General features: G+C 41.7%; 1 protein-coding gene across 3 annotated transcripts in view; it reads right to left on the bottom strand.

Moving 5' to 3' along the window:
• UBE2J2 (ubiquitin conjugating enzyme E2 J2) overlaps window positions 1-19,048 on the bottom strand; it is a 133,791-nt gene that overhangs the window by 89,178 nt on the left and 25,565 nt on the right. For all 3 annotated transcript variants that reach the window (XM_069241089.1, XM_069241090.1, XM_069241088.1), the window contains exons 2-3: window positions 10,959-11,089; window positions 1,355-1,395 (exon numbers count right to left, since the gene is read on the bottom strand). In XM_069241089.1, the coding sequence (XP_069097190.1) occupies window positions 1,355-1,395; window positions 10,959-11,089 (172 nt within the window). The remainder of the gene's footprint in view (window positions 1-1,354; window positions 1,396-10,958; window positions 11,090-19,048) is intronic.

Genomic DNA, 19,048 nt, shown 5'->3' with positions numbered 1-19,048 from the left:
CTTTTTCTCATTATTGGGGGAAGGGTTGATATCTTCCCTGTGTCTTGCTGGATGTACAGTCTCTTTTGTGTGTAGTCTGATTCTACACTTTGGAGCTCTTGTCCAAATCTGTGCATCTGGCCACTTATTCCTTGTTCCTCTGTGTAGGATGGAGGTGTGGAACTTTTCGGCGCCGAGAGAGAATCTTTTTTTGGCTTCGGCACAGACAGAATTTTTGTGGCTTTCGGCAGTGTCTTGGTGCCGATGTTTTTCGGTGCCGGCATCTTGTTTTTGCCTCTCGGAGCCGCTATCTCGGCTCCGAGGTTGCTCCATGGCGGTCCCTCGACCGGAGTCGGGCGTCTTCGCTATGGGCGTGCCCTTTTTCGGCGCCTTCGACGGCTCGCCGGTTTTATGGGTCGAGCCATGGCCTGTAGGCAGTGGCGTCCCCTGGGCTTTTGTCTTCTCGATGGTTTTAATTTTCGACGTCTTACTCACTGTTTGTTGCTGTTGTTCGACGTCGGAGTCTCCGGATTCTGATTCCGGAACCGAGAATGTTTCCTCTTCGTCGTCGAAACCTTGTTTTGTCGGCGTGGACGCCATTTGTAGACGCCTGGCTCTTCGGTCCCGGAGTGTTTTTCTGGACCGGAAGGCTCGACAGGCCTCACAGGTATCCTCCTTGTGCTCGGGGGACAAGCACAAGTTACAGACCAAGTGCTGATCTGTATAAGGATACTTACTGTGACATTTTGGGCAGAAACGAAACGGGGTCCGTTCCATCGGCTTCGATGTCGCACGCGGTCGGGCCGACCAGGCCCCGATGGGGGATCGAAGCTACCCCAAAGTCTTCCGATGATCGGTGTCGATGTACCTAACTATCCCGATACCGAACGGAACAATACCGACGCTTTCTTCCGAGATTCTGACTAACTTTCCGAACCGAAACACGGAGCGAAAAGGAATACGTCCGAACCCGACAGCGGAAAAAAAACAATCTAAGATGGAGTCGACGCCCATGCGCAATGGAGCCGAAGAGGGAGGAGTCCTTCGGTCCCGTGACCAAAAAAGACTTCTTCGAAGAAAAACAACTTGTAATACTCCGAGCCCAACACCAGGCAGCGGACTGTGCGAAACATGTGTATCTGCAGCAAAATATGCCATCGAACATATATTTTAACATCCACCATGTAGAAGACTGGTTCCTAGTTTTCTAATTTAAAGTTTGAAAACCCAGTTTAATATTGTACTTGATTAACATGCTGATCCATCACTACAAAAACAATAAAAGTATTTTTCTAAGAAGTTAAAAACTAGAATTTATACCAAATAGAAAATCGCAGTGTGAGGCATGAGAACGTTTTTTGCAATCTTGGCTTACCTTCATAGGGCGTCATCTCGGGACCCCACACGACATAATGCCTGAGAACGAAAGAAAACGAAAATCACAGACAGTGAGCTTCAGAACTCCAAATTAAACAAACAGATAAAAAAGTAGAAATTCAGGTGTTAATCTTGTGTAAACGTACAAATGTACTGAATGAAAATAAGAATCGTGTGCCTGAAGATAGATACCTCAAAAGATATATGCACTGCTACAGACACTTTGGAACATATGTCTTGATACAAACACTTCGTAATATATACTCACACCGTAGAAACAAATTGCTGCACCAAGCACTGGAACGAAAATGCAGAGAAATAGGCCATGACTTTCAAACAATGAGCCACAGATATACCAGAGTGTAATAACTGCTTACTGCAGTGATTTAAGTGCAATTCGAGTATCAACTTTGAATTCTGTCAGCAACTTGTGGAAAAGGGTCAATGTGTTATTATTTGACACATGCAGGTAAAGTTAATGGTCTTCAAAACACAAGAACAAGTGAGTACTGTAGGTTGGCTTGTTTTTGCTAGGGCTCAAATATTTAATGTGAATATGAAACCAAGATGGATGACCATGAAGTAGCGTTATTTGTGGAATCCCTTCTTACATGGGAACACACACCTTTAAATTCTCATTTTTATGAGGATAGAATGATTTCTGTTGTTTTCCATTGCAAAGCAGTGTGAGTTCAATTTGGAATTCGTGTACACCACAGGTCTCCAGAGCTACGAGTACTCGCTGAACAGCAACTTAGGTTGTTAGTATTCTGCAGATGCTGCACTTTAAAACTGAGCAACCAGGTTTATGAGGAGTGAAAGGAGAAAGGAGCAGCACACATTCGCCCTCTCTTCTTAAATAAACAATGCCACAATGCCCATAAATAAACCTCTCAGGAAACAGTACACCGTTTGAAAACCTTCACCTTAAATCATTACCTCTACCAATTTCCATTTCATAAAGCTCAATGTAAATTATTTGGAGGTTTATTAACAACATCGAAATATAACTTTTTAGAGATGCACTATAAAATCAGTTTATCCTTTCTCTTTCCTGTCTTTCTCTTTCCCCCTTCCTTTCTCTCATCTTTACCTTTCACTCATTTTATTTGTTCCTTCTTTTCTTCAGTTCTTCCTTTCAATTTTACGTTCTTCCTTTCACCTTTTTTTCTCCCCCACTTCTTTATCCCCTCCTTTGTCCTTTTACATTCTTCCTTTACTTTTCCTCCTTTTGTTACACTTTACTTTTTCTCCTTTCTCTTGCCTTCTCGCGATTTCTTTCTCTATGCTGCCATCTTTCCTTTTTCTAGCCTCTCCTCACATACTCCTTTCTGTTACCGCTAATTTTCATGTTTTTGTCTTTCTCACTTTTATACCTTCATTCTTACTCTTTTCCTGCTCTCCCTCATTCTTTCGCTCGTTTTTCTCTCCTTCTCCTCTTCCCCTTCATTGTCTCCTTATCACAGTTGTCCCTTCTCTTACTTGGTCCTCCATGCCTTTCTTCTTCCTCTTTGTATCGTCTTTCCTTTCCTCCTCCTCTCCTTTGTTGTTCTTTTCTCTTCCCCTACTTTATCCTTTAATTATTTTTTCATCTTGCCTTAGGCTCTTCCCTATTTTACCTTTTCATTCCTCCCTTCTCACTTTTTCGGTGTTTCTACCTCTCATTTTTTTCTCTCTCTTCTTCCTTTAAAAAAAAAAAAAAAAAGTGCTCAAGTTACTATTAAGACAGTAGCTCAAGATGGATTTAGTTGATTAGAAGCTACTCTCGCTGTTGAAAAGGTTGGAAACTCCAGGTGTACATGCGGGCCTACGATGTGGCTCTCGTTTCACCGCCGACGTCTGCTGAACCGGTCTGTTATCAGTCTGCTGTGTCTCCACCTCTAGAATCACTTTAAATAAAAGGTGTTGAGGAGCTCACAGATTCCACCCCTAGGAACACTAGGGCACATTGGGGTTTAAGCAGCTATAATGTTTGCACAGCCTCATCTTCCAGGTCTCAACATCCTCTATTTTGAGCGAGGCTGACGGCAAGACCAACACACAGAATTGTCTGGTACGCTTGCGGTTTGGGGACAAGAGTGAGGATGACTCCCGATAAGAACATAATCTCCAACGGCAGCTACAAAAAGGTATGGTGAACAGTTGCATGTGATATCATAGAAAAACAATTAAATGGAATACCATTACGGAGAAACTATTTCATCTAAACGATTTAATCGAAATTTGTAATGATTGTCATTTACCATGTCATAGAAAGTCTATTTTCGAAAATTAGCTTCTGCATGCTTATTTTTTATGTGTAGATTAAATGATTACAGATTTTGGTTATTTTTGCTAAAGATATTTATTTCAATGCTTTACATCAGGAGACATTAATCCTGATTTGTATCTTTTACTCTGTCAAGCAATTACTTTGGAAGTCTTTAATTAGCTGAACCCTCACTACCTCTAAACACCATCTATCTCTTCCCCCTAAAAATGCCATCCCACACATTAACTACACCAATCTGACCTCTAAATGCCTTCAATCTCTGAACCTTAAACCCATTTCTACGTCTAAACTCTACCCATGTCTTAACCTAAATCGTCCCTCACTACCACTAAACTCAACCCATTCCTGAACCCTAAAAAACCCTTTCTAAGCCTAAACATCACCCATTCCTGATCCGTTAAAATCTCACACCACCTTTAAACTCTACTCCTACCTGAACCCAAAAAAGACACTCACTACCCTGCGAAAACCATCCATTCACAACCCCTAATACATTCACAACCCCTAAATTCCCACATCCACGAACTCTAAAAGCACTTTCTGTACATAAAACTCCACATATACCTAAAACCCTTAAACCTCACACCACCCTAAACTCCTTCCATTCTCAGACACTAAAAACCATTCACCACCGAAAAACTCTACCCATCACTGAACCTTAAAAACAGTCACCAGCTGCAAACTCCACTGATTCGTATTGTTGTGTAGCCATTTTAGCTATAGCTCCATGCACGTTATTTTAACACACTAGGCAAACCCCGCTGTGCACCTTAACCTAATTATGTTTTTATTCAGCTTCATTTTATTATTGTTACAAAAGCCAGTTTTACGGTCTTGTTTTATTTTCTGTTTATCTAACTGTTTTTGCCTAGGCCAGCACTCTGTTCTCAAACAAGACATTCTTGATCACTCTGTGCTTCTTCCAAGGCTACAGCACGGTACATTGCCGGTGAACATGGTAGAAGTATAGTCATTCGTAGAAAACACACATCCTTAAGTAGGGACATTTTCCCAGAACATCAGCTGTGTTGTTATAAAAGCACCTCCTTGTCCCTTACACGTTAGAGGGAGATTCCAGCCAAAGGGCCACGACTATATGCAGATTGCCGAATGCTTCGCTACAGATGTTAACGCAGGCCTTTGCTCAGGTATGTGGGATGATGTTTTTCCCAGGGGAACCTGAAGGGCAGAATTAGAGCTTAACATGCTGTTCTCTATCATAGTCTAGGTAGGAGTTAGTCTATTGGCAATAGTGACAATATGATAGCGTTATTTTTATGCTTCACTCTTCTCGTCACAATTTTAATACCGTCATGTTGTGTTGTCCTGGTTATTGCAGCTCACGCTTTGCTATCTAAGAAGCAGTTGTTTTATTAAACTCATTATTGAAACACATACTGCCTCAGTTTGTCATTTATATAGGAGACTAAGTGTAACTGAGAGAAACGGATGAGACCTGAGTGACCATGGCTTCCCTGAGAAACCACGTAGGTCATGCGCTTGGCTGCCCAGTCATCCCTATCCTTGGGTAGAGATGAGGCACTGCTAGTTAGCCGGAGAAAAACCTGGATTAAAGCGACCGGTGTCACCCGCAAAGGGTTAGACAGTCTCCTACACCACGGGCGATTCTGCTGCCCAAAATCCAGTAGTCTCATTAGAATAATGAGAGCCTACGCGACAGTATAAACCTAAAAAACCTCAACTCCCATATACCCCATGCATTCCTGACTCCTAAAAAAACCCTCATTACCCCTATATTCCACTCCCCCCTGAAATTTAAAGAGCAGTCATCAGCCGAAACTCCAACCATGCCTGATCTCTAAAAAAAGCTCTCACCACCGCAAACCTCCAGCCACCCTGTAGTGAGGCCATCTTAGGCCCACGTTGGTTCTCCTTTTTCGTTTAGTATTTTACACAGTTTAGCCGACATCCCTAGTAGCTGTGAAATTTTATAAACCTAGACTTGCATTATATTATTCTAAGAACACACCGTTCGGGTTGCTTGTTTTGCTTTGTTAGCCTTTTGCTACATGTAATGGGACATTCTGTTCACGGCTAGGAACACAGTACCCATTTGGAGACAAGCTTCTAACATCTAAACATATTATTGCATCAGAGTTGTGCCTCTATCACAGCGTAGCTTTAATTATCCAAACAATGCTTTGACACAGGGGAACTCCACCCACGACCACCTTGGGAGAAATACGGAGTTCAACATGCAGCTCTGCTGGCGCTGATCTTCCAGTTTGCAGATTGCCACCTACACTACATGCCAATTTCTGATTCATTTCTCCAGGTATGGGGGCTAGGGATATTTTCTTAGCTTAGGCGGAAGCAGAAGGTACACTCACTATGCTCTCAGTATAGGATTGGTGTTGGGTAAGAATATCTAGAAATCATTTGCCATTGCTGGACTGTTTATTCGCTTCACCATGTTCGTAATGCTGATAACATTGCTTTGTTTCATCTGCCTAAATATTGCAGCTCATTCTCTCTATGTAAGACTGATTGTTTCAATAAATGTTTTTAAAACCTATCTTGTATCTTTCTTGTGTTTTGCCTGGGCATGCACGAGTAAGACAACAAAAGGTTAAGATCGGTTCCTTGTTCAGTTGGGGATCAGAGTGTTACGTTCAGGTTGCCATAATCGCCTTCCACTATGGTAAGGTTAGGGGTTTGCTGAGGCACTGTGACATAGCCAGGTGCTGGGCAGATATCTCAGGATGGTGTGAATGGACTCACTACCTGCATTATGAAGTCCAGCCATCCAACTATTTTAGTAGGAATCGTATAACAACCCCTAATCCTAAAACTCTAACAAGTATTGGAAAAGCCAATAGGTCATGGTTATGCAAGAGCTATAGGCTTTGCCAAAATGTTTTAGCCATGTTGTACACCAGCGTGGCTGCTGTTCAGCGTGGCTAAAGGTTAGTGGGGTAAAGGAGCGTGAAGTAGTGTTGTAAAGCTGAGTGACATTGAAAATCATGGAGTGCCATGGAGTATCAAAGTGAAAGCAGAGTTTTCTTTAGAGTGGTAGGGCATAGAATGGAGTAGAGTTGAGTGACTTGAAGTGTCAGAGTGAGGTAGGGTGTCATGGAGTGGCGTAGAGCAGAGAGGAGTGCCGTAGAGGGGGTTGCTTACAGTGGAGTAGAATGGTGTACAGCAGATGGTGTTGTAGAAGGTGTTGGGTACAGTGGAGTAGAGCAGTGTAGAGTAGAGTAGAGTAGAGCAGTGTAGAGTAGAGTAGAGTAGAGCAGTGTAGAGTAGAGTAGAGCAGTGTAGAGTAGAGTAGAGCAGTGTAGAGTAGAGTAGAGCAGTGTAGAGTAGAGTAGAGTAGAGCAGTGTAGAGTAGAGTAGAGCAGTGTAGAGTAGAGTAGTGTAGTGTAGAGCAGTGTAGAGTAGAGCAGTGTAGAGCAGTGTAGAGTAGAGCAGTGTAGAGTAGAGCAGTGTAGAGTAGAGCAGAGTAGAGCAGTGTAGAAGCATTATGAAGTCCAGCCATCCAACTATTTTAGTAGGAATCGTATAACAACCCCTAGCAGTGTAGAGTAGAGTAGAGCAGTGTAGAGTAGAGCAGTGTAGAGTAGAGCAGTGTAGAGTAGAGCCGTGTAGAGTAGAGCAGTGTAGAGTAGAGTAGAGTAGAGCAGTGTAGAGCAGTGTGGAATAGAGCAGAGTAGAGCAGTGTAGAGTAGAGTAGAGTAGAGTAGAGCAGTGTAGAGTAGAGCAGTGTAGAGTAGAGCAGTGTAGAGTAGAGCCGTGTAGAGTAGAGCAGTGTAGAGTAGAGTAGAGTAGAGCAGTGTAGAGCAGTGTGGAATAGAGTAGAGTAGAGCAGTGTAGAGTAGAGTAGAGCAGTGTAGAGTAGAGCAGAGTAGAGTAGAGCAGTGTAGAGTAGAGTAGAGCAGTGTAGAGTAGAGTAGAGCAGTGTAGAGTAGAGCAGTGTAGAGTAGAGTAGAGCAGTGTAGAGTAGAGTAGAGCAGTGTAGAGTAGAGCAGTGTAGAGCAGAGTAGAGTAGTGTAGAGTAGAGTAGAGTAGAGCAGTGTAGAGTAGAGTAGAGTAGAGTAGAGCAGAGCAGAGCAGAGCAGTGTAGAGCAGTGTAGAGTAGAGTGTCGTAGAGTAGAGTGTCGTAGAGTAGAGTGTCGTAGAGTAGAGTGTCGTAGAGTAGAGTGTCGTAGAGTAGAGTGTCGTAGAGTAGAGTGTCGTAGAGTAGAGTGTCGTAGAGTAGAGTGTCGTAGAGTAGAGTGTCGTAGAGTAGAGTGGCTTAGGAAACTGGAATGGTAGGGTGGAGTAGACTGTTGTAGAATTGAGTGGTGTAGAGCAAATTAGGGTGTCAGATTAGAGTTGAGTAAAGTGGCATAGAGGGAGTTCCACAGAGCGTTGTGGAGTAGAGTTTAACGGAGTTTCATGGTGGAGTATCAGAGTGTTGTACAGTAAAGTGGCATACAGTGCACTGGTTTAGTGTAGAGTGGCGTAGTGTGCACTGGTTTAGAGCAGATTGAAGTTACATAAAGTGAAGTGGTTCAGGGAAGAGTGAAGTGGAACAGGGTAGACAGCAAAGGTGTAGAGTGGGGTAGAGTGAAGTGGTGCAGTATAGATTAGAGTGGGGTAAAGTGCAGTAGAGTGGCGTAGAGTTAAGTGGGGCGGAGCAGAGTGCTGTTCAGAGGGGTGTAGCGTGCAGGGACTAACAGAATGGTGTAGAGTGACAAGGCTTGCAGTGGTGCAGAGTAGACTGGCACAGAGTAGAGTAGTTTGGAGTAAAGTGGTGTTGAGCACATTGGCATAGAGTGCAGTGCTTAAGAGTAGAGTGCCGTAGAGGGTAGAAGCAAGAATGCTCCAGAGTAGAGTAGTGAAGGGCAGAGTGCGGTAGAGTGCGGTGGCACAGAGTAGATTGTTTCGGAGTAGAGTGAAGTCATATATAGTGGAGTGGTGCAGGGTAGTGGCGTAGAGGGCACTGGCGTAGAACAGTGTGGCACAGAGTGAAATGGTGTGGAGTGGTGCAGAGTGGAGTAGACTGGACTGGTGTATAGTGCAGTAGTGCATAGGAGAGTGCACTGGCATGGAGTACAGTGTTGCAGAATTCAGCAGAGAGGCACATAGTGTCGCACCAGATGCAAGCAGTGCTAAAGCCAGCCCTGGTGGTAGGTTGTTGTTGTTTCAGTAGCACATGTTCACCTATTGCATTCTTGACACAACACACATCCACTGAATAGAACAAAAAAGCTATGTTTTGACATAAACTGGAGATTTAAGGCTGGAAAATTAATAATGTAGTCGGTTTCTGGGCTCCTGTTAGTAGTTTTCTTGGAAGAAATAACCTCTGTTGTCAAGGTTTGTATGACAGGGTTCTACTACATGTGTTGCACATACTGAGGCGACTGCTCATTAAGTGCAGGCTACACCTTTTGGCTTACTAATGCTTGTTGTTATTAAAATGACTTGGTACTCAGACTTGTTGACTGTAAACAGAAAGCTCATTCGACATTCACAAGGGAATCAGATTGAACAAAAGCCAACAGTACTTTGATGATAGAACCTCTACATGAATAATTCTTGCAATAGAATCTGCATGTACCTCCTCCCTACAGACCTGCTTTAAGGGTTATGTTACAGCCTCATTAACCAGAGCATAGGAGGAGGAGAAGTGGGCTCCATGGGGAGAGTAATCTACATTCCTATAAATGCATTCAATTTGAAGTCACAGGAAAAAAAGGTAAACGCTAACCTCCTTTGGAAGACAGAGCCTGAAATTTGTGTTTAAATGCACAGCAAATGTGACATGATAAGAACAAGATTTAAAGACCTATTTACAGAAAATGAGATCCCGGAAGGATACAGTAAACAAGGTTTGGGCAAGGGAAGGGACAAACTCAAGCTGGACAGCCTAAAACAAATAAAGCCAGCAAATTGAAAGCAAGGACATGTGTTACAAAGCACAAAGCCAATGGTAAGCATTGGGCAAATGTCCCTACTTCTCATAGTTTTGCTGTGCTGTCTGGTAGGCTTTGATCACCAGATGACTAACCACTCCACCAACTATAGATTAGTTTCTATGAGGGAGAACAAACAAATATATTCCACTGTTAACTATTTTCACAATGGGATATGGGTAAAGAGGTCAACCCACCAGAACACAGCTACAAAAGGAGTACAGGCAAGTGTGTTTTTTTATCAGATTAAATCAAATTAAGAGGCATTCACTGCTACTATAAGTGATCCTAGGTAGCATGACTGTTAAAATTACTTGGCAGACAATGTAATAATATTGCCATTAACAAGGCATGCATCCGCATTCAATTACAACTTAATGTTAATTAGCACACCTCCCTCAAAGGTACTCAATCTGACCGCAGAAGAAAGGCTAACTTGATTCTTTACTGCTTTTGTCGCGTAGATCACAATGTTATCCAAACTGCTTGAAAAAGCAGGGAAAACTTGTAGATTCACAGCTTCAAACCCCAGAAAGGAGCAAACATTTTCTGGCAATGTGGCAAAAAACGAGGATCAAAGAGAAAGGGCTGACTCACCAACCATAAACTGGCTCGCAACATTGAACAAGGTTAACCACTGTTCTCATGATAGCAATTTTAATACTTCCCACCAAAATTAAAAGTGCAGTTTTATACATTATTCTTTTTATAATGTAATATTGAAAGGTTTCCTCTGAAAGTGACCAGAGTCATCACAACATTGTACAACTGGGCTACATCCCCCACGACTCTTCCTATGCCAATATGTACCTCACATCAGAAAATAACTGGCAGAAGGATGGCTATAATATGTTATTCCCTTGAGGTTTTTAAATAAATGGCGATAATGAGCAAAGCTCCATGAAATACCATAAGAGTAACAGCTACTTTAGTATTTGAACGAGAACATATAGAGTAACCAAAGAGTGAACAGTAAACCTTTTCTAATGTCTCTATTATTCTAATTAATATTAGTTTGTATAAGTGCTTGCTCAGGCTATTTTATTCCAACGCCTACTCAGAACAGAAGTTTGGCTCTTACTGCTGATGCAGCAGTAAATGTAAACTGCATAAGAAGACATTTTAGTATGTCACATTTTTTCTTAGCTGGCTCTAAGCATTGCCAACCATTCAAAAAAAGGGCTTTTACAGTAAAAGGATTAAGATGCCTTATAATTTGTGTTGCATGATCATGATCTCCAATGAGTATCAAACAGACAATAAGACTACTCTGCTCTAACACACGTTTCAAGTCTTCCTGAAGCCTCACTGGGGCAAAAAAGATACAAAAAGCCTCCAATTAAGTAATTCGAGCAGGGTCTAACTTTGCTGAAGTTCTCTTTAACACTGTATGCTTTTCAAACTCTTACCATTCAAGGATATTTGATGGGAGAGGTTCAGCACAAATATAAGGCACAGGGTCTTTCTTTATTCGTAGGTAGTCCTGTTTAAGCCTCTGTGTTGCAGTCGTCGGTGCTCTCTTCGTACTGCTGTTACTCATCTGATTAAAACAAATTAGAGAACAGAATAAGCTCACTGATAACACCCATGGAGTTTCATTTCGATACTATAGATGTTACTTAATAATATATTATTTAAAAAAAATAAAAGACTCTTACTACACTTTCATTCCATTGTCAAAAAACATAAAGTCTATTTTCCAAACACACAGATGTTATAAAGCCTTTAAAAAGACTTGCATCCTTTGCCTCTCGACAGAACCCATATGGCACAGTGTAGATGTTTCTAAGTCCAGTCTTTCTACAGTGCAGCTAAATGTATAGAGGGACACGTTAGGTGCCAATACGTCAATTTTTAGCAATGCCTAGGATATTGGGCGCACACAAGATGAGAACTGAACAAAAGATTCTGGATCGGTCAGGGAAGAACCCTGTGATGAATAAATGTACCCCACTATACCAATACAGCTCCACACTCCCTACGGAAAACAGGAACAAGATCAAGAAGAAACCCTTGTCCGGCTTTGCAGGATGTCCTCAAATAGTTTTCTTGGCACGACCGTCAAACAGGCTTCCTTGGAAAACCTCAAACTCACTCAACTTTCACCTGCACTACTTTTCAATAGCCCAAATGGTGTTGCCTTATTCCAGGTGTCCTTGCCAAAGCCAGCCTGGCCCTACTTTACCCACCCTGAATTTCAATAGCTAAATGTAATTGCGCTTCCTTAGATAATTTTTTTTTTTTAAATACACCTTAAAATAGCCCGTTTTGGCCTGCCTCGGACCTGATTACTTTCCATAGCCAACTATGGCCATAACACATCCCAGGCCGCCATGCTTCTGGCCCACTTCTACCAGGTTGCCATCCCCTAAATCACCTTTAGAATCTGCATTAAGACTTTTTTAATAACCCACGCTCCCTCCCCCTCAAAGCCCCTGCCCTAGACACCATCCTGGCTCCTTTCCAAGAACAGTGCAACCTTGACACAGACTGCTTTTTATTATTCCATGCAGACCTGACCTTCCAACACCAATGCAGGGTGAGCTTCTACTCGTTCTGCCTTCCAGAAACCGAATCATTAAAAAGATGGACTCCAATAGAATACAGCCTATTTAAGGCACATTCAGGATATATTCCAATATAGCTTACTCAAGCCTCCACTTGAAATACTTGCAATAGGGAATCCTCAAACTGCCCATCCTGCCAAACACTAACAGAATAGCCCATCCTGGTACTACATTTTGTCAGAAGGTCATCCAACAACAAGCAGCTGATCAGTGTGGTGAGCAAAGAGTCAAGCAAATGGATAGTGTGATGGCAACAGGATAGCAGTTTCCTGCAGTCCACCTCTACCTAACACAAGATTAAGAAACTCAGGGGGTGATTGCAACTCTGGCAGGCGGCAGGCGGAAACCGCCATTTGGCCGCCATGCGGCCAAAATTCCGCGGCCCCCATTCTGACATTCCTGCTGGGCCGGCGGGAATGAGGCCGCAACACAGGAGCCGGCTCCGAATAGAGCCGGCGGTGTTGCGGCGGGTGCAGTTGCGGCGGGTGCCGTTGCACCCGTCGCGCTTTTCACTGTCTGCCATGTCACGTAGGCATGGGCAGTGCAGGGGCCCCCAAGACACCCCTTACCGCCAGCCTCTTCCTGGCGGTGTAAACCGCCAGAAACAGGCTGGCGGTAAGGGGGTCATAATCCCCAGGGCAGCGCTGCTTGCAGCCCTGCCCTGGTGGATTATCACCGCCGGGGGAAAATCGGCAGGACACCGCCGTCCCCGGCGGTAAAGCCGCGGTCAGAATGGGATATGAAGCATCGCCAGCCTGTTGGCGGTGCTTCTGTCATTCTTGCCCTGGCGGTCCAAGACCGCCGGGTCAGAATGACCCCCACAGTGTTACAGTTCCGAATTGGGCTGAATCCAGGCTAGAGATCCCAAGGTAAAATAATTCCTTAAGGATGCCCAGGGTCTATGTGCATGTGGCTTACAACAGAAATATACTATGCAACACCTACTTTTGGATTGTTACTGGTTTTTAGAAGTGCGTAATAAGTTTATTAAACCAATTTTTAAGGAATATAATATTATTAATCGGGACTAAGCGTTCAGGTTACTCATTGATTATGGGATTTTTAAATGTAACCTGTGCATTGGGCCTATTTTTAAATAGCCTAAGAGGTGTTTTAACTGGAATCATAGACTCCGGTATGATGTAGGAAGTAAACAGGAATGAAGAGTTTTAAATACTAGAACTGGTTGATGGTATTTTAGAAAATTGTGCCAAGTTATAACGAGGCAAGAACTGAAATGTAGAGTACTTTATATCAGAAATTGCACTTTAGGAGATTGCAAGGACCAGAGTCTAATCAGAACTGTATGTGGGATAAATCCGGTTGGCTCGTTGCACTTTATGAAACTGTAAGAATTTGAACCATGTAGGAAGTAAAGAGGAATGAAGAGTTTTTCACTATAATTGACTATTTTAGAATTACATTGGTTGATGGTATTTCAGAAACTTTTGCCTCGCCTTAATGAAATACGATAAAATGCGGTTCATTTTATATCGGAATCTGCACTTTGAGATTGTAAGGACCGGAGTCTAATCAGAATTGTATGTGGGATAATCTGGTTGGTACACTGCACTTTATGAAATTATAAGAACCTGAACCTTAAATTAATAATCTATGTAAGTAGAGCTGGTTAAGAATTAGAATGCTTTAAGAATTAATTTTGTATGTGAATGTAGTATGTAATAGAATTTTGTTTTTACATTTTATTGTTTTTATACTTTTAATAGCTATGCCAAATAAAGGAATTTGTGAATTGATTGATTGAAAACAATATGCTGTATCTTAAAGAGCAATTGTATCTTGGGCATTGGTACTTCTGTTTTGAGATGCATCAAAAATGCTAAGGAAAAATCAACAGAAGATAATTAATGAATCCCAAAATGGAGTGTGCCTTTGATGAGTAGAGGTACGAGCAAAGGTTAGATGAAGAAAAGAGGCCAGGAGAAGAGGAGAATGCAACATTTTTTAAACCTCCTCCACCTCCTCCTCCTCCTCCTCCTCATTATTATTATTATCCTTAACTGGAGCAGAACCAAAAAGCCACCAGGGTGTCTATGGGCTGCATATTTCAAAAGTAAGAGTGTTGTTCAACTTCCTTTCAAAGCGCCATACAGAGGTGAATTTTTCAAATTGAATTTGGCAAGAGTACCACCAGTAGCAATTTAGAAGAACCTCCACACATACAGCCTCTTCTCACTTTTCCTGTCAGGAAACAATTTATCGACTGAACATAAAAACCTAATAGGGAAACCCAGTTTAGATCTTTGATGTACTAACGTCCACTCACTTCCCTATGTTATAATCTTAATATGTGTTTCATCTTGTCATTCTAGTCAATAAGAATTTATCTGTGTTGATATCCTCCATCCTTGAACAATATGTTGCGACTCCTGAAGCAGAAGTTTGTACTACTTGTAATTTCGAATTGTCTTCCTTAGAATGGAGTTACATTGCCAGAAGACAGATTATATTTACAGGAGCAGAAAAACAAAATTAAACCATTTTCAGGGGCCAACTGAGAAAGTCTAGAAATTACTATACAAATCGTGAATATAAAACTGCCACTATGGACAACTGCTGATATACGTACATAATTATAGAGCACAAAGGCAGATGTAAACTCAATAAAAATATCCTTGTAGCGTGGAGGGACAGACATACATGTTCAAAGAGTAGATACAACTTAGTAACACGTCCAAATACAACTTCAAATGATAAAGCCTTTTCCACAATCATCCATTAGAATGATAGCAAAACCGCAGTTAAGTGGGAGCAGCACAAGGACAGTTGAGTCAAGCGCTACAAATGGAGAGGGGGATGGAAGAACTACCACCACAGAGACAAAAATGTACTGGCAAGACTGTCAACCCGATAAAGAACTCTCAACGTGTCCCATGTGCATCAGCCAACGTTTACCAAGTCCTTTTTATTGTGGGTTGTAGAACTTTGCCTTCTAGGATTTTCTGCAGTGCAAATATAACTTGAAACAAATAATCCCACGGGACCTTTCACACCTGAAACCTTTAAGCTCGTCTGATACAATACCAATTTTAGGTAAACAACAAAAGTAATAAAATGTGTATACTCGCAATGGAACTGAAGATGGCCGGAATGCAGAAACCAACAACCACTGGTAAAACGGAGTAATTTATAGCATCAATACATCCCTTCTGGGCTTTCTTTTACCACCTACTTCCCTGTTGGATCACTCTATTTGGCTATTTACCTTTTGGTTCTCAAGTTGAGCGAGTCCAAGCTCTTTATCCAGTTAGCTATTGTGTTACAACCAAGCTTGACCTTTGGGTCAAAACAAATGCCAGTGCTACATCTATTGTAGATCATCCTGGTGTATGCTCTTCTCTGGCAACAAAGGGACAATGAGAGGAGGAATGTGCTGCTGAATTGTAGTGCTGGTAACACCTACCTTTATTGTAGTTTAGTCATCAACTTCAAAAGATACCTTAACATGGCACTCCCCGAGAATGGTACTGTTTCTTACTCCTAGGTTTAACATTTATTGGATGGAGAGATTATTCAGCTCTCGTCTCCCACAATCTAATTTCCTTATTAATTTTTGTTACTTATATGACATTACAAATAAATTTAATTTCTTGAAATGCATAATTTTTTATATTGAAATTAAATTTTAAATGACCTTTTCGTGAATCCTAAAAACTGGTATTCTGTCTGTTAAGATTACCTTTCCCTGAACCCTACAAAACACCTTGCGACCACTTAAAAGTTTAAAAAAAACCTTTCTTCCTCGTAATGCTAGTTTTCCATGAACTCTAAAAACTCTTGCTACTGCTTAACACTACACACTCCCGAATCCCTAAAATCCCAACTTCCATTTAACTGTACATTCCTTGAACCCTAAAATACCCATTACTACCCCTTAACGATAATCATTTCTGAACCATAAGCCCCTTATACTCCTTCTCCAAGCCCTAAAATCCCTTACTATCCCTTAACACTACCCATCCCTGAACGCTAGCAACCCGTTACCACTCCTTACCAATGCCCATCCCTAAACAGCATTTCAACCCCCTAAAGCTATTGTCCTGTGAAGCTACCATTTATTGACATCCATCCCTGAACCCTAAAATCCCTTAAAGCTATATCCTTCCATGATCACTCAAAACTCCTTTCAATCCCTTAACACTATTCTTCCTTGCATCTTAAAAACCCCTACCTACCACTTAACACAGTCCTTCTGTGTACTCTAAAAACCATTAAAATCCCTTCACAGTAGCCAACCCTGAACACAAAAAAAACCCTTTATTGCCTGTTTATGCTACACATCCGTGAACCCTGAAAACATCAATGGTGTAATTTATAATTCATGAGTAATGCGAGGTCTTATGCAGGGCATTGGGGTGGTCTTCTGGTTATAGTTAGGTCAGTAAACTAACCCTCCTGAATGCCAGTGTTGTTTTGGTTTTTAAACATTTGATGTGTTACAGCAGCCCTGATGTTATCAATGATGTCACATTAGATGTTGTAGTGATGTTAACACTTTGCACAGTAGGTGCACAGGTTATAAATACTTTGGTGCATGTGTTATAGTGATTTGAGATAACTACAACTGGTGAATTGCAGTAGTTTTATTAGTTCAAAATGGTATGTGTTAACTGAAATTTTCATCTAACAATAACATCCAACTTTTGTTTTTTCTTCAGTGAATACACACACTACTACTACTCTCTGTTGCATCCTAGCTAAAGGTGTGTGTATTATAGAATAATAATATGGCAAGCTAATCCCCAGCCAATTATTTATTACCTTAGCATATCGGTCACTCCTAAGTATTTATTCAATTAGTCAACTATTCCCTTGGACATGACCTAACTTACTGGCCCATATACACAGTGGCTTAAGAATGCAAGAAAGTATTCTGTTTATCTAATGTGCAGTGCTGTAGGAGAAAAAAAATTCTGCACAATCAGGATATTTTCATAGTGCACTAAGAACAGATGAGCTTTAAATTATTTCTGAACTGCAGTGAGAAATAACCCAAATTACTGTTATTTCAAAAGCAGTTATCTTGTGGATGAAGATTATGAAATGAATATGCATTTTCCTTCCAATAAGCTAGAGAAACAAAAAACGATAGGTGCAATAATTGAATTAATATCAGCCATCAGCAGTTACTGAACCAATTTCCAGTCTCTGTTTTTTTGCCTACTGTGACACTCCAGAGACCACTCCTCTGCAAAATCAGAATTCATCTTGCTCCCACTGAAACACCAATTTCTAGGTGAGGTTCCTGGTAGACAGTTTGGTCCTTGCTGGGCGGTCCTCAATGACTTACTGACTGAACTTTCTCCTAGCGAACCAGAGACCAATGTCATGTCGCCCTAGGAATCAAACTGCATCTCACTGATGAGGATCTACAAGGTTGCAACGAAGGGAACTTAACTTGCCAGTTCAAACTGTACGGTTGCTATTGTAGCTGATTTACATATATTTGCTTGTCCCTTCTTACAGGGAGTGCAGAATTATTAGGCAAGTTGTATTTTTGAGGATTAATTTTATTATTGAACAACAACCATGTTCTCAATGAACCCAAAAAACTCATTAATATCAAAGCTGAATATTTTTGGAAGTAGTTTTTAGTTTGTTTTTAGTTTTAGCTATGTTAGGGGGATATCTGTGTGTGCAGGTGACTATCACTGTGCATAATTATTAGGCAACTTAACAAAAAAAAAAAATATACCCATTTCAATTATTTATTATTACCAGTGAAACCAATATAACATCTCAACATTCACAAATATACATTTCTGACATTCAAAAACAAAACAAAAACAAATCAGTGACCACTATAGCCACCTTTCTTTGCAAGGACACTCAAAAGCCTGCCATCCATGGATTCTGTCAGTGTTTTGATCTGTTCACCATCAACATTGCGTGCAGCAGCAACCACAGCCTCCCAGACACTGTTCAGAGAGGTGTACTGTTTTCCCTCCTTGTAAATCTCACATTTGATGATGGACCACAGGTTCTCAATGGGGTTCAGATCAGTTGAACAAGGAGGCCATGTCATTAGATTTCCTTCTTTTATACCCTTTCTTGCCAGCCACGCTGTGGAGTACTTGGACGCGTGTGATGGAGCATTGTCCTGCATGAAAATCATGTTTTTCTTGAAGGATGCAGACTTCTTCCTGTACCACTGCTTGAAGAAGGTGTCTTCCAGGAACTGGCAGTAGGACTGGGAGTTGAGCTTGACTCCATCCTCAACCCGAAAAGGCCCCACAAGCTCATCTTTGATGATACCAGCCCAAACCAGTACTCCACCTCCACCTTGCTGGCGTCTGAGTCGGACTGGAGCTCTCTGCCCTTTACCAATCCAGCCACGGGCCCATCCATCTGGCCCATCAAGACTCACTCTCATTTCATCAGTCCATAAAACCTTAGAAAAATCAGTCTTGAGATATTTCTTGGCCCAGTCTTGACGTTTCAGCTTGTGTGTCTTGTTCAGTGGTGGTCGTCTTTCAGCCTTTCTTACCTTGGCCATGTCTCTGAGTATTGCACACCTTGTGCTTTTGGGCACTCCAGTGATGTTGCAGCTCTGAAATATGGCCAAACTGGTGGCAAGTGGCATCGTGGCAGCTGCACGCTTGACTTTTCTCAGTTCATGGGCAGTTATTTTGCGCCTTGGTTTTTCCACACGCTTCTTGCGACCCGGTTGACTATTTTGAATGAAACGCTTGATTGTTCGATGATCACGCTTCAGAAGCTTTGCAATTTTAAGAGTGCTGCATCCCTCTGCAAGATATCTCACTATTTTTGACTTTTCTGAGCCTGTCAAGTCCTTCTTTTGACCCATTTTGCCAAAGGAAAGGAAGTTGCCTAATAATTATGCACACCTGATATAGGGTGTTGATGTCATTAGACCACACCCCTTCTCATTACAGAGATGCACATCACCT

Source organism: Pleurodeles waltl, chromosome 6 (assembly GCF_031143425.1).
Source record: "Pleurodeles waltl isolate 20211129_DDA chromosome 6, aPleWal1.hap1.20221129, whole genome shotgun sequence".
Taxonomy (NCBI): domain Eukaryota; kingdom Metazoa; phylum Chordata; class Amphibia; order Caudata; family Salamandridae; genus Pleurodeles; species Pleurodeles waltl.
This window is presented reverse-complemented; position numbering and strand designations above follow the sequence as displayed.